Here is a 25010-nt window from a genome sequence, read left to right as displayed (position 1 = left end):
AGCATACCACATTATCTGTCAAACAGGCTGTAGGCAATGTTATGGCATGGGTACACTGCTGATGTGACTGCCGATAGAAGCAGCAGGATGAAATGTGAAGTGTACAGGGCTCTACTCTCTGCTCAGATTCAGCCAAATGCTGCAAAACTGATCAGACAGCGCTTGTTGCAGTGCAAATGGATAATGACAGAAAGCGTACTGCAAAAGCACGCCAAGAGTTTATCAAGCCAAAGAAAAGAGATATCGTTGAATGGAATGAAGTAACACGAGTTCACTCTGAGTCTTCTCACATCATATATCAAAGTCACCACCGCTGGGTACTGCATATGTGCTTTTCTTTTGTAAAAAAGATAGATAGTAGATCGATCGATCGATAGATAGATAGATAGATAGATAGATAGATAGATAGATAGATAGATAGATAGATAGATAGATAGATAGATTCAAACCTGGATTCATTTAAAGTACATTGTGTGAGATTGGAAACTTTGCTTCCTATTTTTTTTTAATATTTGTGATATTTTATTATTATTATCATTATTATTTATTTTAATAAAACATTTAATATACGGCTGTTCGTTAAAGACTGTGAAGCAAGCTTTAGGCCTTTAACTATTAGAGTCCTGTCAACAGAAAGTTACGATACAGAAAGGGTGACGCGGCCGCATTACGTCATGGTCAGGTGATTGACGAGGAAGTAAACAACTCCGAAGACAGTAGACATCTCGACGGGGAAAGGTGAGGAGACGTTACACGTTACATTACAACAAGATTTCTTAACATTTGCAGCCTGGGTTTGCTTCTTAGGCAGTTTTGGCCACAGACGGGCTGACTGTTTGATTTTTGACATGAAGTTTGACGCTGTTTTTACGGCTGTGAAGCGCAGTTAGCTCGCTCGGATCTTACGGCCACTACAGCATCAGCAGCATCCTGCTAGCTTTACATGTGATGCTAGAAAACGGGTTCAGGTGGTTTAAACTTTCGGTGTGTATCCAGCTGTGTTGTAAAAGGTGAGATAGGAACAAAAACTTGGCTGTCCACATGACAGAGGATGTTACTTGGCTTTGCAGAAGTATACACATTTTCCTGTTGTTGTTTTTTTGTTGTCCATTTTAAGGAAACAAAAATGTAAGTAAACTGAGCCCAACTTCAAATAAAATAATAATGGGATGTGTAAAGCCATCGGATTGGGAACTAAATGTAAAATGGGGTTTTTCAGTAGGCTGTTTTAAATTTGTAAAAAAGTGTAAAAAAAAAAAAAAAGGCCAACGTTGCATTTTATAATTGTGAAATAATCTGTTACTTCTCTAGTTGTTTAAGTACTGATGGGTGGAAAAGGGTTGTCAAATTTAAAGATGAAACTGATCAAAACTGGTCTGATATTTGTTTGTTTATCCCGTGGTTTTGGATTTAAATACACTTTTTTTTTTCTTCAAATTATGCTTTTTATTTTCTTAATCCATCTGTGACATCTTCAGGTCCAGCTGTCCAGATGACATCCCTTATCTGCACTTTACAACACCATCAAGACGATGTCAACTGGTGCGCCTTCTCGGCCAAGCTGTTAGCCACATGTTCTGGGGACAAAACCCTCAGGATATACGACGCCCGTGATTTCTCCGAGCTGCCTTTTTCGCCGCTGACAGGTCACGGCTACAGTGTCCACTGCTGCTGCTTCAGCACCTGTAGTCAGTTCCTCGCTTCGTGCTCCACAGATGCGACCACGGTGATCTGGTCAATGGTCTCGGGTGAGATCGAGGCTGTGCTGGAGCATCCTGGCCGTAGCCCCGTCAGGATCTGCGCTTTCTCTCCTGACTCTCTCCACTTGGTTTCTGGTGCATCTGATGGCACTTTGGCTCTTTGGGATTTTCCCTCCAGACAGCTGCGAAGGTAAAATTGTTAACCGAGTATCTCTGAAGCTAAATTATTTAAGGGGAAAACAAGGGAACTTTCCCTTGCTGGAGTTTCTTAAATGCTAGGAAGCCTCTATCTTGCAGTGTGACTCTAAATGTCACAAAAAAAACGTGACAAGCATTTTCACAATTTTCTGACTTTTGATAGCAAGATTACATGGAAGATTAGTTGAGAATTAAAATAATTGTTGTTTATTATAAGCTATTGTGTTATCGGCTGATGGTAAATTTAAAGATGTTCTTAACATTAAGACTTCTCAACATTATACAGGTCTGTAGTTTTTGTTATAATGACAAAAATGAGCTGGAACATAAATGTAAACGGGAGTCTGCACCAGTGTTTGCACTGGCCTCCTGTCACTATCAGTTTCCATGTGTTAATAAATGGGAATGATAATAGCCCTGAAGTGAAAAATAAATTGCTCATGCAGCTGCTGTCGGTTGTTTTTGTGAAGGACCGGGGCAGTGAATGACACAACAATGGTAGCCTGCTCCTTTAGCCCCTGCAGTCAGATGTTTATGACTGGCTCCACATACGGAGACCTGCGTTTGTGGGACCTGCGCATGAACCAGCTCCACGCAGAGAAGAACGCCCACGACCTGGGCGTCTCCTGCTGTACCTTCGCTCCGAGCATCCTCAGCGGTGAGAACTGTTGCTGTGCATCAGGGTGTTTTACAGCAGCCTCTGGGAATAAAGGCCCTTACACATTGGACGCATACAATTCCTGCAGATATTTAGTATTTTTTCAAATCAAACTGGATTCTTCAGATTAAAATTTTTTTTTATGTGAGTAAAGAGACACCGATAATAGATGTGACACAACCATTTTATTGATCACAAATAAATAAATAAATCACTAAATAAAATGCAGATAACATTTTTTTTAGTGATCTCACACCATCCCTTGTAGAAGAGACACCAGAAAGTACACAAGGTCAAATTACTGCAATGCTGTTTGATTAAAATGCCATCGGTGGTGTGATCCGTACACTGCTGCTCTGTTTGGACTTGGACTGATTGTTTATTAGTAATTTTCTTTGTGAGAGACTGAGACTCTCTTTGCATTTTATTGTTTTTGTCTTTCAGGGGGTCAGGTTGTGCAGTTTCGTGTGGCGTCTTGTGGACAGGACAGCCTGCTGAAGATATGGGCCATAAACAAGTTGAGCTCTGGAGGTAGAGTGCGGCGCTCCCTCTCCGTATATCTCCTCTCATTTGATCCCTTTCTGTTGTTATTTTTTACGACCTCTTTGCATATCAGCTAACATTGCAAACCTGGATTTCACGTCCTCTGTTCCTACATGCCAGACTCCACGGATGCTAAACAGCTGTCACAGTAATACCATTTAAGGCAGAATTTGACTATCATGTTGTCATGTGACCCGTTGAAGCCTGCACTGTGGTGAAACTGTAGCCTCTCAGTGTGCACTTGTTCAGAGTTTGATGTGTATGCATTTCCAGAGGCACAACGATTCAAATCACTGGTGCTGCAAGTCCAAACGAGCTACCAGTTTTTTTTATGCTGTTATTAAAATTAACTGCAGATGAACTGTTTGTACTTCACTCCCCCACCTTTCTTTCTTTTTACCTTAAAGAGACTCTTTATTTCTGGATGTTACCATCTAATCCTTAAACTGAAAACAGTCCAGCTTGCTGTGTATTTTGATCTTTGTGCAAATGTGATTTATCTTCCGCAGCGTATAAGATGAAGCTCCTGCACACATTAACTGGCCAATCAGCTCCCGTCCTTTCCTGTGCGTACTCCTCAGATGGGCAGCTACTTGTGTCTGGGTGAGAGCTCAACTTTACTTTTCAAAACATCTGCTGTCTAATTGTGTTTAATAATTAAATTAATAATACTTGCTCTTCTTTACTTTGGGAAATTATTGCATATTAAATTAGGACTTATTTTATGATTTTGGAGTTGGCTTAATGCACCACTCTCTCAAAGTAATGAGATTAATTAAATCTGGTACACTGTGAGGGTAGCTGCCATATAAATTGTACTCAAATTGTATTTGATGGGCCAAAACATGCAGCACATTTACACAATTTCTAGCCAGCTTGATTCCCTCATAGTTTCAAGCTAAATCTATATTTGACACCCCTCGCTTGATCTGAAATACCTCAGCATCCGTGTCTTGATCTATTTGAGATCAAAAGTCTGCTTTGAAATATAGATTGTTTTCCTGGATGTGTAAGTAGGCCACCTCTGCACAAATATAACGGTGCAGTACTCAGGAGCAAACACTAGAGGGAGACATGGACTGCTCTATTTCTTAATGGGTGAACACGAATTTGAGTCCAGCCTACTGTGCTGCATTTAACAGTTAAGCAATACAAATGTTTTTTAGGTGGTTGTAATCTTTTTTTTTTTTAATCTCATATTTTTATGTCTTTCAGCTCTGTGGACAAAACAGTCACAATTTATGATGCTGTAAGCACTTCTCTTATTCTGATTTACCAAGCGGCATTAGCTTAAATTGTATTTTAAAATATATCTGTCTGGATTGAATACAGAAAGCTCATGTTTTGTTTTTTGCTCATATTGTCTGCAGGAGAATGCAGTTTTGCTTTACAGGCTGAAACAGCACGAAAGGTAAACATTGATTTTCACTGACGTGGTGAGGCTTTGTTTGCTGGATTTTCACACTGAGTATAAGCACGACTTTGTGTCACAAAGACGATACTGAAATTTTCTCCCAACTTGCCAGGCAGAATTCTTTTCTGTTTAGTTCGTGATTTGATTCTGTATTTCTGTATTCTTAAATTGATACGTCTGATGAAACTAGAAATTACAGCATACAAAATTGGCCACAATATAAGATTTTGAATATTTAAAATAGCTAAAGTTAAAGCTAATGATAAAATAATTGAAGTTACTGTGATCATTTTTGCACTATTGGTTTTGTCTATATTACTTGCTGTGGTTTTATACAGACCTGAGCTCTTGTTTTTAATTTCTTCTTGCAGCAATTTGTAAATTTCTCCATAAACAGTGATGTAGTTGCTGCATAACACTGATGTAACTGATGGAAATGACATAGGCACTTAGCCATGTTGCTTTTATATAGGAATAAAACCAGAATAGCCAAGTGGTTGTTTTTACAGAGAGACCTGTTGCAGATGAGTTGTGATCATGAGCACAGACTCATTTAGCCTGATTGCAACATGTTGGCAATCTGGTTGTTTTTATGAATTAAACTGGACTTATTCAAAAGTGTTTGGAGTCAGTCTGCGACCTGTGCAGTCGCTTCATGATCAAAAGTGGTCAGGCAGAAGTTAAGGGTGTTGGACACTCATTCTCTGGATGACCAGATGTTTGCCACAACTACTTGCAAACAGTCTCAGACGGTAAACAGTTGAGTGCAGTCACCAGGTAACCAACATTTCTAGTTGCATGGAGGTTTCAATCTTGTTTTTATCATCTTGTGTGGCTGAGCGATGAAAGAGGTCTATACGGTTTCTCCGTGGCAGTCAGTTATGTAGAGACAGCCAGATTCATAATAATATTTTCATGTAACCTTTAAATTATTACAAAATCTACATCTTTAACAGGCGTTTGGGCTCCAAGTCATCATTGTTGACAAGTATTCTGACTCTAATCTCTATTCAGAATATGTGACTGTTGGCCATCAGTAGATAACGCACATCAAAAACTATTGACTTCTTTTCTTTTTTCTCACTAAAACAGGGTTAGGAGTAGCTAGGGTTCTGCAAGAATATTCTACTGGAAATAGTAGGTACTGGATCTAAATCTCTTGCAGTATGTTTTTGCCCCCTAACTGGTGCACAACCAGGTGTCAAGTCTGCCCGTGGCCACCACCCTGCTCCGCCCCTGCTGGTGGACAACGCGTCTGTATAAAAGAAACACAAAATTCAAAACTCATTAAGTCCCATGTTTGTGGGGAAAGCGATAGCTGAAACTCCGCCCATGATGTGATCTACATCAGCGGTCCCCAACCCCTGGGCCTCGGACCGGTACCGGTCCATGAGTCGTTTGGTACCGGGCCGCGAGAGTTGAGGCTCAGGTGTGAAATGTATGGTTTTCAGGGTTTTCAGCGTTATTTTGTTATCGTTTTTATCGTTAACTCGGTTTTCCTGGGTCTTTTCACGTGTGTTATGAATAAATCTTCTTTTTTTCAGTACCGGTACTAGTTTTATTTTGTTGTATTTATCCGCGACACCCTAAAGGCCGGTCCGTGAAAATATTGTCGGGCATAAACCGGTCCGTGGTGCAAAAAAGGTTGGGGGCCGCTGATCTACATGATTAAAACGGGTTGTGTTGCATTGTTGTCCCTAAACTTGTGTTTTTTTTAGAAAAAGGTAAGACTACTCTCACTCTGTCCCTCCCACCCACGCAAAACCCACAGCTGAACGATCACACTTGCATGCTATTTATACGTCCATCCAGCCACCTGTGTCTGAAAGGCAGCAGACTCCTTTCAGCGGGGCGAATGAAAGTCGTTTTGGAAAATCACTAACTGAAGAGGAAGCAAGCGGCAAGTTGAGGAAAAGTGGATAAATGGGGAAGAAGTTTTTTCATTACTTGACAAAATGTCTTCAGGAAACTGCTTTGAGTTAGACAAACTGATGATACAACATTGTGAGAGTCTCTTAGGTCGGGTTAGTGCGTGCCTCTCTTTCAGCTCTTTTAATCGTAGAGATATTTGTGTGAAGCCAGCTAGCTTTTGTGGATCATCATTTCTCAGCAATCCAGCTTAGGTTCGAGAGAGATTGGACTCATTAACGCTGCCTTGACTTTACTGAATCCGCTGAGAATTTGATTTTAATCCTTATTGAGATGCTCAGTGCGGCTTTCAGCATGGTAAGCCTTCACTGAATTGGTCCTGATGGAGAGCATTTTTATCACTGTGACATATGTAGCATCAAGCCAGAATTAAAAAAACTTTTGGCCATCTAGGAAGCAACTGCAGTTTTAAAGCTTCAAGCAGACCTATTATGCTTTGTCTTATTTCCTGTTAGAATAGTCGATGCTCATATTAAAGAGTCAAAGTTCCAGATAATGAGGCGAGGATGTGTCCAAGTAATCCCTGTCAGCTCAAACTAGGCTTCAGCCTAATCACTCAATTTCAGAGAGGTTTCTTTTTCCTACTCTTTGCTTTTGCATGAGGTCAGAGAGCATGAATGTGCTCATGTCTTCAATTCAGTTAATTTTCCTTATTAGAGGGCCAAATCACAACAACGGTCACCAAGGTGCTTCATATTGTAAAGTAAAGAAACCCCAACAAGTACACAACCCCCTATGAGAAAGCACGCTGGCGACAGTGGGAAGGAAAAACTCAATTTTAACAGGAAGAAACCTTTGTCACTTTCTCCAGCAGAAACAGGCTCAGGGAGGGACAGCCATCTGCTGTGACCGTTTCTTATGACAGCTCTCATGACAGATCTCTTATCAAGCTCCTCCCCCAAGCAGACATTCAGAAGAAAGTTTCCTTAAAGTGAAAGAAAAGGAGCTAAAACGGTTTGTTTCAGACAGTGCACCAAGCCCCAGTGTAAGATTAATCAGGATTATTCTGAACTGTGAATCATGCAAAGCTACTCTAGGCAAGTCCAGGTATTAAAAACAAGCAAACATGCAATTGGAAACTGACATCAAAGATTCCCTTTAAGTCATCGAGCTGCTTAGCAGGACTGAGATGTGGTTCTTTCCACTTTGACTTCTGAATTACTGATTTTAATAGACTCTGTTTGAGTGCTTGTATAACAAAGGTTTACTCAACGTCTTATTTTTCATTTTTCTTTTTACATGTAGTTTAAAATAAGGTAAAACTTTGTGAATTTCCTTCAGAATTATTAATGCATAGTAGTATGTGTATGTGTAATTTAATTTAAAAAAGTAGTAGAAAATAAAAACAATTATCAAGCTGCTGGAGTAATTTGAAATCCAAGGTAATCATTACGTTCGTGTATGATTCTTGGAAATGATTGCATTGATGTTGAAAATGTAATCCCGCCCATTGACATCGATGTGATTGTGTTATTGGCATAATTGTTGTCGGTGAATCATGCATAAGCTGTTTGCCTGGTAAATCTGTTCGGACACCTTTCTCTGTCAGTCTGTTATTTTTTACCATATAGAGAAATTATACCTGTATTGTGAATAGAAGCAGCGTTCAGGTGGTTATCCTCTGCTGCAGGTACGTGACGGCGTGCGCCTTCTCTCCGACCTCACCGCTTATTGCTACAGGATCTATGGATAAGACCATAAACATCTGGAGGCTGGAGGATGGTTGCGGTGGAAACGGTAGGGAGGGAAAAACCCACACGCATCACTTTAGAAGAGTCACATCTATGTTTTGATGAGTTGTAAAAATGTTCCTGTAATCTGTTTTTGTTTTTCTCCCTTACTGCACCTCCCCGTCCAACGGAAAGGCGGGAAGCTGTTGCCTGGTTGGTTTTCTTTCTATCTTTTTTTGTTTTTTCTTGTTTGGACACATTTTTATGTCACTTTAACAACAACAACAGCAGACTGAGTCAACAGCAAGCAACACTCAGCAGTAACAGGCCAGCTTTTATTGCTCCTTTTTTGCCAGCTCTGAAAAACAGAGGATTTTTTAAAGACCTTATAACCTTTATATTCTCTGCTGAGTACGAATCAGTATAACCTTTAATAACAGTGTTTCAGCTCAAGAGCATCATTGGCTCTTTTTTTGTGTGTGTTAAGATTTTACATGTTAAAGCAGCTTCGTCTCCTAAAGAAGGGCACAGATGTTGGTTTCACGGTCGCCCTCGTTTCCTCGATCACTCGCCACTCTCACGTGTTTGCAGTTGGCCCAAAGACTTCATTGCATTTCTCATGTTTACGGTTCTTTTTCTTTGTTTTGTTTGTCTTGCAGAAGAATCTGCTCAGACTTCAATCAAAGGTGATAAGACAGCTTTACTGTATTATGTGTTGCAGATATTCTATACAAAAATATTCCAGTCCTGAGACAAAGTGTGCACGAAAGCCTGCGATTGTTTTTGTCCTAATCACACTATTCACGTTTGGTTTCACATTAATCTTTCAAACATTTATTTATATCGCTGTAACAGCCACAGCCTCACGATCAATAAGCAGTCAGCCGGACTCCAGGTTCGCCTTGCATGGAGAATATGTGTCCATTTTTCAAAAGCTGTCTAGGACTGACCATCTTGCTTTGACTCACCCTCTCAGGGAGAGCCTCGGGAGGCCGATCGAAGCTGCTGGTCAGCGATTGGTCGGAGGACGATGTGTCAGAGTGGCTGCTGGAGGAAGGCCTCGAGGGATTGGTGGACAGATTTAAGGCCAATAACATAGATGGGACAGAGCTGCTCAGCCTCACCAAGGAAACACTGGCGTCAGAGCTGCACGTCGGTGAGGAAGACGAGCATCACACGCTGCTCAGCGAGAGCGGCGCCGCTTCCCCACTCCCTCCTTTTCCCACAGTCCTAATACTTTCCTTTTTGTCCAGAACAGAAGGATAAAAGCCCAGTCTTATGAGCATTACACGCCGGGTCTCTTGTGAGAATGAGCACGGCCGCGTGCGGATTAGGATTTTTGCACCTATTTACATGGATATAAGATGGCATATTAAATCAAAGTAAGGGTGAAGGAATGGGTGCTGATGGGGAGGGGGTGGGGGGGTTTTACTCAGCAAGATTATGTAATATTAGGCTGCACTGGGAAACCACTAAGCTTTAGGGACCTTAGCGGTTCGGACGTTTAATCTGGAGCGCTTCTTCAGTTACATAACCCAATCATCAAAACAGAATTCCCCATACGGTATAAAGTGGATTTATACCTAAGCCCTATTGGTTATTTCCAAGTCTGTCTGAATGTATTATTTTTAGTTGATCAGACGCTTTTGTTTTTTTTCCTCCCCCCTTTCACCATCAAGTGAAACCGCTCGGCAAAGTCGGAGCGTTATGTTGTCGATGTCAGTCTACCAGCTAGGCCTGTGTTCGTCACGTAGTTGTCAGCAAATGTTTGTTGCATTGCCGTGCCGTCATTTTCATCCCACAGTCGCTGTCAATCACTCCTCGCCGTGGCAGCTCGCGTTCACATTGTTCTGTTCTTAGTAACGCCGCGTGAATCCCACCTTGCTTGTAACCAGAACTAACTTGGAGAAGAGTGTTAGAGTAGTAGTCTGTTTTATCTGCTACAATGACAGAGAGACAGAGACGGAGCGCCCTGACGCGTTTTTCAAAGCTGAGAGTGAAATCAATGCCTCTTTGAGAGGAAAGCACACAATGTTTAAAGTCCTTTGTGTTCATTTGCAGTTAAGGCATTTTTTATGAGATTGTTTATTTGTAAACTATAATTTCTGTGTGATGATTTCTTTTTTTTCAAAGTAAAACTGGCCCCCGGGTAGCTGCTGAGCATTTATCTTTGAATTGGACAGACAGCAGACATGGTCTGGTCCCACCACCCTCACCCACGCTCACATTTGTCACCCGAGAGTGCAAAGTGCTAAAGACACGAATAACAAATGCTCAGAGGCTTCATCGTATTGATATTACTGTCAGTGTTTGGGTCAGTTCAGCTTGTTCCACTTGATGCTCAGCTATTTTCCTTTTCCTTTTTTCTTTCTTTCTTTGAATCACTGCACACCGAGTCTTTATGTGCCTCTGTTCTGTGGCTGATGTGTGTCTGTAGAGTCAGTCGGCCTGCGCAGTAAACTCCTGAGGAAGGTGGAGGAGCTGAAGAGTGATTCAGTGTGTCTAGGCATTCCCGATGAGTTCCTGTGTCCAATCACCAGAGAACTGATGAAGGAGCCGGTTATTGCTGCTGGTGAGCTGAGATCATCGATCGTGTGTTCCATCATTACTTTGTGCTTTTTTGTGTTGTTTACACAGTTTTTTCCACCCCAAACAGATGGCTACTCATATGAAAAAGAGGCCATTGAGAGCTGGATTAATACCAAAAACCGCTCCAGCCCCATGACCAACCTCCCCTTGCTGACGACTCTGCTCACCCCTAACCACACCCTGAAGATGGCTATTGGTCGCTGGAAGACCAGCCACTAGACATCTGTGGATCTGAGCTGGCGTGCTAATGATTTTTCACTGAAGTGTAGAGAAGCAGAATGCAGTGCTCAGATAAATGCCCACAGCACCGTTTCAGGAAAAGGTGTGCATGATAGTTAGCCAGATTTTAAACGACCAACCCGAATCAACAATCAGCTGCCTGCTATCACACAGAGGGGGGGAAAAGACCAGCATGAGTATCCAGAGTTTTCAAGAATGCACTTAGCTATTCACTCAAATTCAACTAGCTTTGGCTGCAGCAAATATGTCACTTTTAGGCTGGATCATGTTTTCAATTTCCTCATATTTGGTCCTTCCTGTGAAATCCCTGCTTTGATTTTTGATCAGTGAAGAATGAGGAAAACTATTTACCTGCATTGCTTTTAATGATTCCCCTAACCTCACTTTACAAATAGGTGACTATTTTGTTATTATGTGAAACTGATTAGCATTATTTATTATATATATATATATATATATATATATATATATATACACACACACACACACACACAAAACACTATTTGCACTAACTGTAGATCAGAAGAATCTACAGTGTATTTAATTTAGATTGCTGTAACCTTGTTGTTTACCTTAGGCTGTATGTGAAAGATGAACATAGCTGCTGTGTTGGAACAGCGACGCCAATGTGGAAGTGCCTTTCACCTGCATTCTTTCTATTAGCCAGCAGGGGGCGACTGCTCTGGTTGCACAAATAAGCAAAATTCATAAGAAGCCTGATAGAAATCCTTCTGCTCTCTTCGTTTATGGGCTCAGTAAACATCTTCCTGATGACTTTATAAACTCAGTCACTAGTTTAAAGTCTTGCTGAATACAAGATGATGCTCATTTGTGTGGCATTTGGCAGTTTCTAACTCCTTTCCACTCCTCACACGAGAAATTTTGGTTCAGAAAAGCCAAGATGGTGAGACCCGAAATGCTCAAGTCCAGACTGGAGAAAGATAGTCCGTGTTTTATATTGATGTTTATTACAACCCTTTTCCAAAAAAGGATGCTTTTTATCATTTCAGAACAATTTCAGATCATTAAAACCATATGATGATAGCATGTCTTTAAACTTTGATGCTTGGAAAAGGTAAAGTTGGGGCATGCTTCCCTCTTCTTTTAACAGCATCAGTTGCTGCCATTTGTGAAGCAAGATGTTCCCTCATTCTTGGTTTATATGAAAACGCAACATCCACAGTTTTAAACAACAAAGTTTACTTCAAAGGCTCGTTTTAATGTCAATTTAGGCGAGTTATGTGAAAGGTCCTGTGAAAGGCCTTTCTCCCACCCACACACCCGGAAGCTTTAAGCAACATTTTATGGAGTAAAATGAAAGAATGAGCTGTAGAAATGTAGTCATCCAGGAATATTTTATTATACCACAATATTAATGTGGTAATATTCTGTAATCCATAGTATGACTCTGAAAAGTGTATATGACAACTATGAACATATATTAAGTCTTAAGTTTCTGTTTTCTCTCTTTATCCCACATTCTGTAAAAGCTCTTTCTCAAGTCTGAATAAACCAATAAACACTTCATATGAATATTTTCTCTGCTATGCAAAAATAAATAACATTTACTGTGAATACTGAAGCAGTCACTTGTAAGATTATGACAAGAAGCTGTCCAACAATGTCATGTACAGTGCCTTTTTTTTTGTGTTTTTCTAGTCAAATGCACCAAGAAAAAGGATCTCGGGTACACGAAGTAATCCGTTCTGAAGCCTGTAATGCTAACAGATAACCACTTACAGGGAAATAGATAATCTGCAAATATAGTGTACACCGTACAAATATAAATGTTTTTTAAAAGACACTTCACAATAGAAATGGTCATATCCTGCAACAAACAGCGTGAGGTTTCGTATATTCGTGCACAAAGCTTTCTCAGTTTTCTATATTTGATATTATGAATTAAAAGTTGAGACAATAGACTACTCTTTTTTTTTTTTTTTTAATTTAAATCCCTACTTAAGGTATGTCTGGTCTTCTTGAATACACTAGCTGTATACATGTAAGCAAAAGCATAGTAGCCTGAGTTGAACACTGGTTCTAGATTGTAAATGCAGTGCAGCAGCATAAATCTACAAAACAGGCTCAGGGAAGGGAGCCGCTCTCACGCCCGTCTCCCTTGCTACCTAATGTGGGACATAGCTTGTTGAAAAAAACCAGCCTGCTCCTGTGCTTTGAGAAACTACGCTCAGACATTGGATTCTATAAAAGAGCGTTTGGGCTTTATGGGAGCCATGTGCAGAGCTGGGTTGTCTCTCGTCAGGCTCGCCTGCCTGTGCCTCCCCTCGGGGAAGCGTAGCTGGGAGGATGTGGTACCTCTGCCCTCTCGCTGGTGCAGCCGGTCTCCAAACTCACGGCCCTGCTGCTGGCTGTTGCTGTGGCTCACAGAGTGCTGCTCCTGGAATGATACGTGTTTGAACTCATTGTTCAGCCCTTGGAACTCCATCACGGACATGCTGAAGCTCTCCACCCCTCCTCCCTGCCGGCTCAGGCCAGAGGCCTGCTGGCTGACTCGCACCGCTTTGTCCATGACCCCCATAAAGGGCCGGGGCTTTAACTCAGGTTTTGTCTTGAAGCTACCGCTGCTCTTGATAGGGCACGGGGCATCTGGTGCCTGCTGCCTGCCCCCATCTGACAGGTTCCCACTGGAGGCCTGACTGGAGCTGGAGCCCCTTGAGCCTGTTGTTCCTGCTCCACCACCCTCCCGCCTAACCTCCATACCAGCACCTAAAGCGAGCGCCAGGCCATCCAGAGCCACAGAGTGGGTAGAGAGCCTGTCAGAGCCCCTGGAGAAGCTGGAGGAGCGCGGCTGGTACATCTGCAGAGGTCCAGGTGGGGAGGAGCTGTTGGGAGACATAGGGTGATAGTGCTCAGTAGGACTGAGCCCAGAGTGTTCACAGGATCCAGGGCCGATGTCGATACCCATAACAGGTGCAGGCCTCAGAGAGGTGGAGATGTGTCTACCTGGCAAAGGACTAGAAGGACCGCACAGAGACAGAGGCCTGCCCCCAATTCTGCTCCCTGACTGGAGGGAGTGGCACTGGTGATGAGTCCTGCTGCCCTGGCTCTGGAGTTGCCTGTTAACAGCAGGAACTGGCTCGGGCATGTCCACAAACAGCTGGTTCTGTACATATTCCTCTTGATGAAAGCTCGGCGACTGATCTCCTAATCCAAAGGCCACAGCTCCGGGGAGAGTCCTGTTCGGAGCGTATGGATTCAGAGGCCAAAATTCAGGACTTTTCCCACACTGCAGGCTCACCTCCTCGCCATCTTCCTTTTCTTCTTCCTTCTCCGCATTGGCCTGCTCTGCTGGGATGTGCCTTTCCAGACTTCCCTGTGAAAAGATGTCCGTTTCCTCCTCTGTGGTTTGATGATGGTGGGTGTGAGGGTCCCTGTTGTAACCCTGTGCCGAGTTGTTGCTGGAAAGCTTCTGATGATGCTTACATTCCTCCTCTACTCGTGCCAGCAGGCGTCGGATCTCCCGGTTGGACGGGCAGAGTCGTGCTGCTTCGTGGAGATCTGCCAGCGCTGCAGCAAACTGCCTGGGGAGAACCGAGAAAACGAACAAAAGGAACTTTTTAAAAATACAGAGAGGACGCGGGCCTTTTCTCGCAAGAATTTCCTCTAAGCAAAAGGATTCGGCTCGAAGTATACTTGAATATTGTTGTACCTGCTACTCCTCTTGGCCCGGGCTCTGGCGTAAAAGGCTTCATAAGACCTTGGTTTCAGTTCCAGGGCTTTTGTTGCAAACTCCTCAGCTATGCCAAAGTCCTGCAGAAAAATGCATTTAGTGACACGCGCTGTTTGTATTTCAAATTAAATGTGACGCTGTGACGTGCAGCAACAAATAAACCCCACTGTATGATCAGCTGCGTTTCTAAGTGCCTAGCCTGGAGAGTGCCGGCTCTGCAGAAATAATTTGAGGCCATTCCAGTAATAAAAAAAAAGAACAATACTGTTTGTTTGCCGCTTCATTATATGGAGCTGAGGATCAAAACCTGTTTAATGAAACAGAACTCGCGCTGCAATCATTTTTATTGACCAGGAGCAGAAGGAGAGCGGCTTGCCTTTCCTGCTGGTTTTTACTGCTCCCATCATCACTCTCAGGTGAATATTTAATGACACCAACACAGTGTGATTCTGTCCTTCAGAGTGAGGTCAAAACGACAGCCTTGAATGTGAGATTGTGAGCGTCGCTGTTGAATGTTTAATGACGGTATCATGTAGTCTCCCTGCTGGCCCCTATTGCCTGCGTTCAGCTGTAATATGTGGATTTTAGCCAGCGCGTTAGTGCGGCCACTGTAAATAAACCCCCTGCAGAGCCACGGAGAAGGAAAGAGAGTGGACTTAGCCTGCCAGAGAGAGTGACCTTATCACATCACATTATCTGCTCCATTATTCATCGGCCACACTGACCCTAAGGATGGCATTTTTACACAGTCTGTTAGGACGTCTGTCATCACCAGGGTGGGTTCCAGCCCTGGCTGCAGGCCACACACACATCTATCTCCACACTAACGGCACACAGTTATTCATTATGTCACCACCTGCTTCCAGGTCTTACAAGTACATTCTGTTTACCAGGGAGGCCTGAAATTAGATCTGAAAAGCAGCTATATTTTTGCATTGCGCTATACCAGCGGAGACATGTTCTTTTTATGTTGATACAGATAAATAATACATCTTGAGAAACCGTGTATCTTACCTCGGCCGCCCTAACTGACATTCCCTAGGTGTCCAACAAACCTGCAGATGTTAAATAGTGCAGAAGTGGTTTGGTACAGCTGTGAGTCTTACGTTGGTTTTCCTGCGGCACCGTGAAAGGTTTAGATAGAGGGAGACTCGCAGGTCTTTCAAGCCTTTCAGCTCCTCTCCTTGCCCCTCACGTGGTAGTTTCCTTAGGGCATACTGATAACGCTGGCCTGCTTCTTTCATACGTCCCTTCTGTGAAAGAAGAGAAAAACTCAAAGGGGGTTACTGACAACTAATCGTTTTCCCACCACATGTAACATGTAACATTCGCTATACCGCACCTTGTAAAGTAAGTTCCCTTCCTCCATCAGCTTCTGCAGCAGGATGAGGAGAATGTCTGGTTTGGAGGAAGCCATAGCCCACGTAGCATGACCTGATGGAGGGGTACAAAAACTTTTTGTATTATCCTGCCTCACCTTATCTCTTGTTCTTTGGATGTTAAATATGTCACATATGTCGGGTACCTGATCGATCGTGCGGAGCCGTTCTATAGCCTTTTGTTTGATAACGGGGAGCAACCAGGGATGGAGAGAGAGAGAGGTGAGAAGGGAGTTAGACAAGTGGATGTAAAACTGCTCGTGTGTGGCAGTAATCAAATATCTATCAAGCCGTAAAGAGCCACTGATTAGTTTAAGGCGAATACGAGCGCACTTTGAGTGATGGGCTTAGCCTGAGACGCGTCGATTCAACTTTATGCTATGTTAGACGTCGTGCCGCAATTAGTGAAGAAAAATTGTTGTACAATAATTCGTTTTGAAGAGGAGCAATGATGGGAGCAAAGTTGTCATGGCAACGGGATCTGGGGCCTGGTCTTCATACATTGCTTTAAAAAAAAAAAAAAAACTCAACTAGGTGACTAGGTTAGGACCATGTAGGAGGAGTTACCTCTTCCTCTGAACCACTGCTATCTTGTCGGGTGTTTGTGTCTTATCACAGCCTTGTTGGTTCTCAAATACTTCATTCATAACTGTTTGGAAGGAAATCTCACATTTTTTTTCATAATGTGTGGGACTGATAAATAATTCCCTTTTGAATGAAGTAGCTCTTCTCTAAAAAGCAATAAGTCAGGGCACGCAGCATTGCCTTGAGACAAATGTGGTTCAGACAACTGATTTAAGGGATCCTGATGATCGTGCAATATTCTCTCTACTCCAAATGCTCTTGTTATTACAGTAACACAACATTTGTTTGTGCTTATTAAATGTAGTTTCGTTTTTTTTGCCTGATTGCTTATGCCTCAAAGATGCAGAAAAATGTATTTTATTCTTTAGTTTCATGGCAGCAAGAAGGCCTGGTCGGTGTTGACCTTTAAGGTGTGAGGTTTGGGTGTTTCATCCATGCCTGTGTGGGTCACAGTCTAAAGACATGACTGCAAGGTTAATCCCACAGGAAAAAGAGACAACTTGCATTTGAAGCCGTTACTCAGATAACCCCACTTTCTGTTTTGGTTCAAAACCCCTTCACGGGTGTAAGACTGCTTGAGACGCAGACGTGAAACTGAATCAGTAGCCTGTAATCAATCAGTGTGGCAGACTTCAGTGACAGGAGAAGAGAAAGACGATGAATGGGTAAAGTTGGAACGCTACGGGTACCTATGCATCTTCACTGCCTTGCTCCTAACAAAGCAAACACATATAAAGTTGTGCTTTTCGTGTTTTCATTGCACACAATGCGAAAAATGTACAGTATAGACTATACTAGGTAAGTGAACCTCTGCGATTAAATAAAATAAAGGCAAGCAAAATGTGGTTAATTATAAACGCTTAAGTCTGCTCTTCTTGGAAAATATAGCCTGGTTTGGTTCATCATAAATCCCTGCAGGAAACCCCTGGTGGAGGTTGTTGCTGCTAAAGGAGGTTCTACCAAGTTTTAAATTCAAGAGATACTTATACTATATTGAAATATTTCTATGCTATACTGCTTTTACTCCACTACATTTTGAGTCCAATCATTATGTTTTTTACTCCATACTAAGCTTTACTTGCTTATTATTTTACAAAGTAATTGCATTGTTACAGTTTAAGCTAGTGAGCAACATATAAGTAATTAAACTACCAACAGCTGCAACAATAAAGAGATATATGCATCAACAAATCAATAATAATAATACAACAATATCAAGTCATGATTCTGAAAAGCATCAATTCAAATGTGCAAATTTAATTTAGATTCAGGTTCTTTAAATATATTTGAATATATAATCTCTAAAGTAGTAAACTACTTACTACTAGAATTTTAACTAATTAAATAATAAGTTAAAATATTTTTTTCCACACATTTCTATCACATGATCACCTTTGTGTAGTTTAAGCAATACTTGTGCAGCTTTACTTTTCACATAATAAATCTGCGTATGATACAGGGCTGCATATGAGCTTGACAATTATATTTTGCACACCATTTACTTTGCACCCTTATTAAACATTTCTTTGTGTCTCCTCCTGAAATCAAACCAGGGATCATTTGCTTTTTAAGTGAATTTGTAAACCACTGCACTCAGATAAACCTACAAGTTTCAAAACCTTTTTTTTTTTTTAAAGATGTGGCCTTTACTGCAGGCCTGCTAAAGTTTAAACAAAAAAAAGGTTCATACCCATTTTGGATCCCTTCTTAAGCAGCGACGCCACCAGCGCCGGGTTCTGGCAGCCAGTCGCTCTCTCCGAAACTCTGGAACTGTTGTCAGCTCTCTCCAGCACCGCTCCATTTTCCACCAGGCAATGCACCTGAACAGTCATTGAACAATATTAACATATTTATATTTAAATTAATTACTTCAGCGATGAAATGCTGATTTTTAAATAGTCTCATTGATTATGAGCAGTAAGCCTCACTAAATTAGCAGACGGGCGCTCTGCTGCTGACTTTGGAAAACTGTTGATTATCAAAGTCTTTGATTACTCTCCTGCTCATCAGCGGAACAAATCAAAGCCAAAATGCTTGGATTGAAGGCTGGCTGCATGAACTGTTGTGGAAATCTGAGGTCTTGTGCAGAGCGCCGCATGAAGATTGTTATGGTTATTATAGTAATTGCAACATTTATCTACAATTTATTGCAATTATGTGTTGCGTGTTGCTAATCATCTTTTAATTGCATGTTTTGCAGAATATTGTCAATAACCATTAAACCCACTGTATCTGCATCCCCGTTAAGGGCAGCTAGGTCAAGCGGAGTCCGCCCCTGTCTGTCTGGATGGTTCAGGTCAGCTCCTGCCTCCATCAGAACCTGCACTGCACCTTTCTGGCCCTTCATGCAGGCCCAGCTAAGTGCAGTCAGCCCCTCCTGATCAGCAGAGGACAGAGAAGGACCTGGGACCACAAACAATAAAAGTATTGCTCTCCAGTTCATATATATACACTTCAAACAACCTTGGATCTCACTGTAAAAGGTGCTTACTCTCACCCTTTGACAGCAGGAGTTCAACCGTGCTTGCGTGGCCCTCAGAGGCGGCCAGTATCAGCGCAGAGCGTCCCTGCTTATCAGTGGCGTCGATGTCTGCACCTTGCTTCAGTAGCAGCTCGGCAACCTGGGAAAGTGAGAATAAATAATTTTAAAAATTGAAAAAACAGAAGACAGAACTGGTAAGGAGAAGAACCTCCTCACCTGTGTGTGTCCATGTTTGGTAGCACTAAGCAGAGGGACCATTCCTCTGCGGTTTGCTTCCTCGAGCCCTGCCCCCCGCTCCAGGAGGAAGGCGCACATCTCGAGCCTCCCTCTCCCTGCTGCTGCACTGAGCACTGACAGAGGGTCGGCATAGAGATGAGGAGGCGAAGAGAAGAATATGTAATTGACACATTTAGGAGAGAAGTAGAAGCCGAAGTGAGAAACAGAAAGGAGACAAAAAAAGAGGCCTGTTATTTCCATAATCTGTATGATTCTAACACTTTTCTGCTTTTAAATGTAGATATCTGAGAAACACACTTTCTGTTACACAACGCAATAAAAAAAAGCAAGCAGCATACAGTTATTTCTAATGATGACACACCAAACAATCTGCACCCCACCCTAATCAGCCAGTGTTATTCTGACAAACTGTGGGCACTGACCATTTTTTCCTCCCCAGTATGCGAGTCCCTCAGCTAATTGAGCTGCTGGGGACAGAGGCACGGTATTGATGCTGTACTGGTATATTCTCCAAGTACCCTTGATAAATGACATTCTGTTTAATGTGTCCACATGCTTCAGTGGACAAATCTATTATATAACACTGTGTTTAAGGAGGAGTTATTGCCAAGGGCGACCGTGGCTCAGGGGGTTGGGAATCGCATCTGTAACCGGAAGGTCGCCGGTTCGATCCCTGGGCTCTCTGTCCTGGTCGTTGTGTCCCTGGGCAAGACACTTTACCCTACTTGCCTACTGGTGTTGGCCAGAGGGGCCGATGGCGCGATATGGCAGCCTCGCTTCTGTCAGTCTGCCCCAGGGCAGCTGTGGCCACAACTGTAGCTTGCCTCCACCAGTGTGTGAATGTGAGAGTGAATGAATAGTGGTATTGTAAAGCGCTTTGGGTGCCTTGAAAAGCGCTATATAAATCCAATCCATTATTATAATATGAGTCAAAGAAAAAAACAACAAACCCCCTCGCTGTGTTTAAGACGAATTTGTGGAGCTGCACAATGGAGCAGCGGGATCAGTGGAACTGCTGTTTTCAATACAAACTAAAGTGAACAGGTGAAAATATTCTTCTTAAAGGGGACCTATTAAGATTTGCTTTATTTTCTGCACTGTTACAATGGTGGATGCTCGTGTTAAACATGGCAAAGATTTTAAATTATGGGCTGAAAGCTCAGGATTCAGTTTTTGCCTATCTAGGCTATTTATGATTTCACTGGGGGAGCAGGGATATCCCTAATATGATCCTCTCAGGCACACAGCTTTATTTGGATCCATCCATTTTCTTGTGTGGGGCTTGAAGCCTATCTTGCAGTTTTGGCGGTCGGTCACAGTGCTAGCACAGAGAGACTGACAACAACACACTCACTCATCCATATCTATGGCTAATTCAGAACCACCGATTAGTTCATTAAGCATATTTTGGGCTGTGGGAGGAAGCTGGAGGAGACTAGATCTACCGGAGGTTTCTTACTGTTAAAAGGGAGTTTATCCTTCCCATGGTCGCTAAAGTACTCGCTCATGATTGTTGGGGTTTTGTCACACGCCAAGGCCAGTTCTAACCCACAGCCTTCCTGCTGCGAAGTGGCAGTGCTGACCACTGCACCCACGTGCCACATCAAAGATAAATAAAGTTTAGACTTTAACATTTTAGACACTAAAATGTTAAAGTTTGAAAGTAGAATAGGGGGTCCCCTTTAAAAAGAAGATTTAAAAAATGTGATATGCATCACTCACTCCCCAAACAAGTGGAAATCCTTGGTTCAGTAATTAGACTTTAACATGTACCTCGAATGACCACTTTGCCTTTGCTAATGGACTCTAATCTGATCATCCCAACACTAAACATAAAACAAAGCAAGAGCAGTGCCCACACAAAGGTGAATGTTCACAAGGGTACTTTGTGCTTCCTTTTTTTGCTGCTTCGGTCCTGCAGGGGACTGTGTAATAGAATTATAGCATAATGGTGCTGTAGGCACAGAAACAGGCCGTGTGTCTGACATGCTTTCAGGAAATGGACTTAACAGAATTCTGCAAGCTGCACTATCACATCCATGACAGAGGTAAACGTATTACAATTGAATAGCAGCTGCTTTTAGATTTTACGAATGCGACTGGACATAAGATAATCAGACGATAAATGTGATGCTCCATTTATGCCAAAAAACAAATATGATTTACAATCAAATCTGCTTTTTGATATCAACCAGAGCATCTTAAAAAAAATAAATCGTACTACTAAAAGCAGCTAATGGATATTGTTACGATGAGCTCCTGCAGCCCCCCTGACATACAGGTAAGTTTATTGTGTGTCCCCTGGACAGAGCTAAAATGTGCATGAAATGCAACCCCGAAGCCCTTGAGCATGACTCTAGGACCACAGTGACTGACAGAAAGAGGTGAGAAAGCTAAATTTATCTGAGTGGTAGCAGAAATGCACCCGTTTCTCCCCAGAGTGAGTCGTGAGCGTCCATCTGCACCGCCAGCTGTTCATCTTTCAAGTCCAGCAAGCTTTTCACCACCTGCAGGAAAACACAATTTACAGTCTTCTATTGCTGGCTTGCTGCACACAAAACAGAGCAAAGCACCCACAGACCTTGAACAGAAAATAACAAACCACATCTAATGAATCCTCTGCATCAGCCAAGGACAAGCACCACGTTCCACATAGAGACGAATTTCAGCAATTTTAAAAATGTTTCTGTCAGCGGGACCTTGATCTGATACATACCTGTGTGTGCCCCACGCCGGCTGCCGCTGTAGCTGCCTGCTGTGCTGCCTGTGTTTTTCCAGTCACAGTCTCACCGCTGTGGTGCTGCTGTGGGTCAGTGGGAATCTCCTCTCCCCAATCCTGCCCCAGCAGGATGTTGATGATTTCTACATGGCCCTTCAGCCCGGCGTGGACCAGCGCGCACTGGCCGCTCTTATCAGCATGGCTCACCTGGCGCAGAGGGATACGCAGAAGGACTTAGAACACTGACCCTGGCTAGTGCCTGTAATACGCTGGCCTAGATCAGCCCAATATACTGTGTGTCATCCTTCTCCTAGAATAGATCCCGGAGCTGTGGTGAATGTAAAACTGGAGCGGTTCCGGACATCAGTGATGTAGAGATACTGAGAGGCAGAGTGTTCTGTCACAGATTAAAATCTGATCTATTCACGGTAATTATGCCCGTTACGCCCTCCCAGCCCATAGTTGTCTGTCTTCATCTTGGCACAGAAGTGACACTGACCTTGCTCCCTTTCTTGCAGAGCAGGCTGACGATGTCGGCGTGACCCGCGGCGGCAGCCAGACACAGGGGCGTCATGCCGCTGTCGGTGGTACCATCTGCAGGAGCGCCCATTTCAAGCAGCAGAGCGACCATCTCTACATGACCCAGGTGGGCATGCACAGCCAGGATGGGAGCATGTCCTATCACCTCCGTACACCAGGTCACGCTAGCGCCACCGAGCATTAACAGACGACTCACCTACAAAATGAAAAGAAGTTCCGAGTTATCAGTTTGTATGAAAATATATATATGAAGAGAACATTTAAATATAGAGCACTGCAGTGTGTCACCTTGATATTAGGTGTATATAGGTTTCGCAGGGAGGCCAGTGCAGCAGACAAACTGTCGGTGCTGCAGTTTACCCACATGGCCTGCAGAACGCTGGAGGACACACCTGTCTTCTTACTCAGACCCTGTAAGTGTGACAGAGGCGCAGGCAGAGAGATGCCGAGAGTTAAAAACATTTTTCTGATGGAGAATTCGAATCGCTCCTCGGGATAACGCAGCAGAGTGTAGCTCACACACATAAGACAGTTCAATATTCACTGTTGATGTTTATGTTTATGAGTAGTGCTAATATGCGTGGGTGACAGTAGGAACCTGGGTTCACTCTTACTCATGTGTTTCCATGCAGCTAAACACGGTAAAGTATGGGACCTTGTTTATGTGAAGCTTTTGGATTCCTCAGCTACGCTCATAAACCTACTTAACAAGTTATATACAGAGTATCACATTTCCTATTACCTTGAATATGTGAGCCTTGAGGATGTGGTGCCCCATTTCCATAGTCTGCTGCCTGTTGAGCTTTCCCTCCTGTCTGGAGAACATGAATGCCAGGAGAGCGTGGCCGCTCCTGTGCGATTTACAAATAAGAAACAGGATACATTACCAAAAGTTCTAATCAAATAAATCTACGGTGCCGTGAGAAAGCATTTGCCGCTTCCTGATTTGTTATTTTTTGCATATTTATCTGACTTACATGTTTCAGATCATCAAACAAATTTTATTATAGGCAAAAATAACCCAAGGAAATACAAAATGCAATTTTTTAATGATTTTAAATTCAGCACTGTTCCAGCTTTTCTCCATTTGTGGATAATGGCTCTCACTGTGGTTCACTGGAGTCCCAAAGTCTTAGAACGACTTTGTAAACCGTTTCCAGACTGATAAGACATCAGGGATTTTGTTTCTCAGCTGTTTTGTGAGATTGTGACATGAACGTGTTGCTGTTTGAGATCTTTTAGCCTGCTTCGCTTTGTCATACAGGTTCTATTTAAGTGATTTCTTGATTCAGCAGGTCTTCCAGTAATCAGGCCTGGGTGTGGCTAATAAAATGTAATTTCGTTTTCTACAAAATGTGGGTAATTACAGTTAATCCATGATTTAACAACAGGGAAAATTACTTTTTCACATATGGTCAGGTAGGTTTGGATCAAATCCTAATTTAAAAACTGCATTTTGTATTTACTCAGGTTGTCTAATAATAACATTTGTTTAATGAGCTGAATTTTTTAAATCTTAAACTGATTTGTTATACATGAATCTTAAGAGTCCTCTGCTGCGCGACCATTTTAGTCTCACCTGGGGTCACAGAGAAAGTCGCTGCTTTCTCCATCAGCTCGCCAAACCAACCACTCTCTGAAGGAGGGATGACACAGCATCCGTGTGCCGTCTCTGCGTCTCACCTACGAACACAAGTGATAGTTACATTTCTTAAATGATTCCCTTAGCGTCCAGCCAGATCTTCTTAGATGTCACTGGATTTTATTCACACATTATTCAAACCAGACAAAAGTTTGACTCATTACGGACGCCGTCACGCCACCATATCAACAATCTTACCATGAACCCAGCCAGGCTGTCTAATCTCTGCTGGAAGTCCTTCCACTCCAGCTCCCCCTTGACACTGCCTGCGTTCAGTGCTCTGAACATTTGCTCATCAGCCAGTGGGTGCAGAGACGCCAGTGCCACATTTAGCACCGGAAGCACCCGCTCAAAGAGCTCTTTATCCGGAAAGCTCACACGACACATCAGCAGGTACACCTAACAGACAGCACATGCTGTTAATCATTTGCAGTGGATTTTCTTTACTTTACATTAAAATAATGAAACAATAAACAATTTAAAAATATACAACAACACTGTTTGGCAAAATGTAGCTGGCAGGTAGCGCTTTGATGTGCTTTTGATGTTTGTGTGGTGGGTTTATGGTAAATATTAATCACATTATCAGGACCAACGTAAACATCTTCTGTAAAGCTAGTCTGCATGACAGCTTCTATCATTTTGCAGTACTGGATTCGATGCCATCTTGCACCTATTAATAAGCCGGTCGGAGGATTGCACGCATCATCATGATGGTAAAAACACATGTAAGTGTGAGTCAAAGGTAAAATAAGCTAAAAGTACAGTGTATTTCAAGAGCTTATGATTATTAT

The 25010-nt window shown here is 42.6% G+C and overlaps 2 protein-coding genes across 3 annotated transcripts in view; one reads left to right on the top strand and one right to left on the bottom strand.

Annotated features, from left to right (window-relative positions):
* Positions 1–684: 684 nt before the first annotated feature.
* On the top strand, positions 685–11328 carry LOC146639905 (WD repeat, SAM and U-box domain-containing protein 1-like). 2 transcript variants are annotated; one of them, XM_085356385.1, is made up of 13 exons: positions 685–738; positions 1479–1890; positions 2369–2556; positions 3001–3087; positions 3609–3702; positions 4315–4348; positions 4470–4510; positions 8073–8179; positions 8308–8325; positions 8772–8798; positions 9089–9268; positions 10550–10684; positions 10769–11328. In XM_085356385.1, the coding sequence occupies exons 2-13, from the start codon at positions 1493–1495 to the stop codon at positions 10918–10920; spliced, it is 1461 nt and encodes a 486-aa protein (XP_085212511.1). In that variant the 5' UTR covers positions 685–738; positions 1479–1492; the 3' UTR covers positions 10921–11328. The 2 variants fall into 2 exon arrangements, with proteins under 2 accessions (XP_085212511.1, XP_085212518.1); XM_085356392.1 differs by lacking the exon at positions 8308–8325.
* A 1801-nt stretch (positions 11329–13129) lies between these two features.
* The window catches only part of LOC146639904 (protein TANC1-like), a 49369-nt gene continuing 37488 nt past the window's right edge, over positions 13130–25010 (bottom strand). Inside the window, exons 13-28 of the mRNA XM_085356377.1 lie at positions 24415–24615; positions 24154–24257; positions 23317–23425; positions 22863–22985; positions 22534–22770; positions 22032–22241; positions 21741–21822; positions 19295–19428; positions 19094–19217; positions 18824–18999; positions 18287–18416; positions 16158–16187; positions 15975–16066; positions 15739–15885; positions 14612–14712; positions 13130–14483 (exon numbers count right to left, since the gene is read on the bottom strand). Of these exons, the coding sequence (XP_085212503.1) occupies positions 13130–14483; positions 14612–14712; positions 15739–15885; positions 15975–16066; positions 16158–16187; positions 18287–18416; positions 18824–18999; positions 19094–19217; positions 19295–19428; positions 21741–21822; positions 22032–22241; positions 22534–22770; positions 22863–22985; positions 23317–23425; positions 24154–24257; positions 24415–24615 (3354 nt within the window). The remainder of the gene's footprint in view (positions 14484–14611; positions 14713–15738; positions 15886–15974; positions 16067–16157; positions 16188–18286; positions 18417–18823; positions 19000–19093; positions 19218–19294; positions 19429–21740; positions 21823–22031; positions 22242–22533; positions 22771–22862; positions 22986–23316; positions 23426–24153; positions 24258–24414; positions 24616–25010) is intronic.

This window comes from Diplotaxodon limnothrissa, linkage group LG1, assembly GCF_057381915.1.
Source record: "Diplotaxodon limnothrissa isolate DT_005_m linkage group LG1, D_limnothrissa_male_GT1.1, whole genome shotgun sequence".
In the NCBI taxonomy this organism is placed as follows: domain Eukaryota; kingdom Metazoa; phylum Chordata; class Actinopteri; order Cichliformes; family Cichlidae; genus Diplotaxodon; species Diplotaxodon limnothrissa.
The sequence above is the reverse complement of the archived record's forward strand: the minus strand, read 5'-3'. Positions and strand labels throughout refer to the sequence as shown.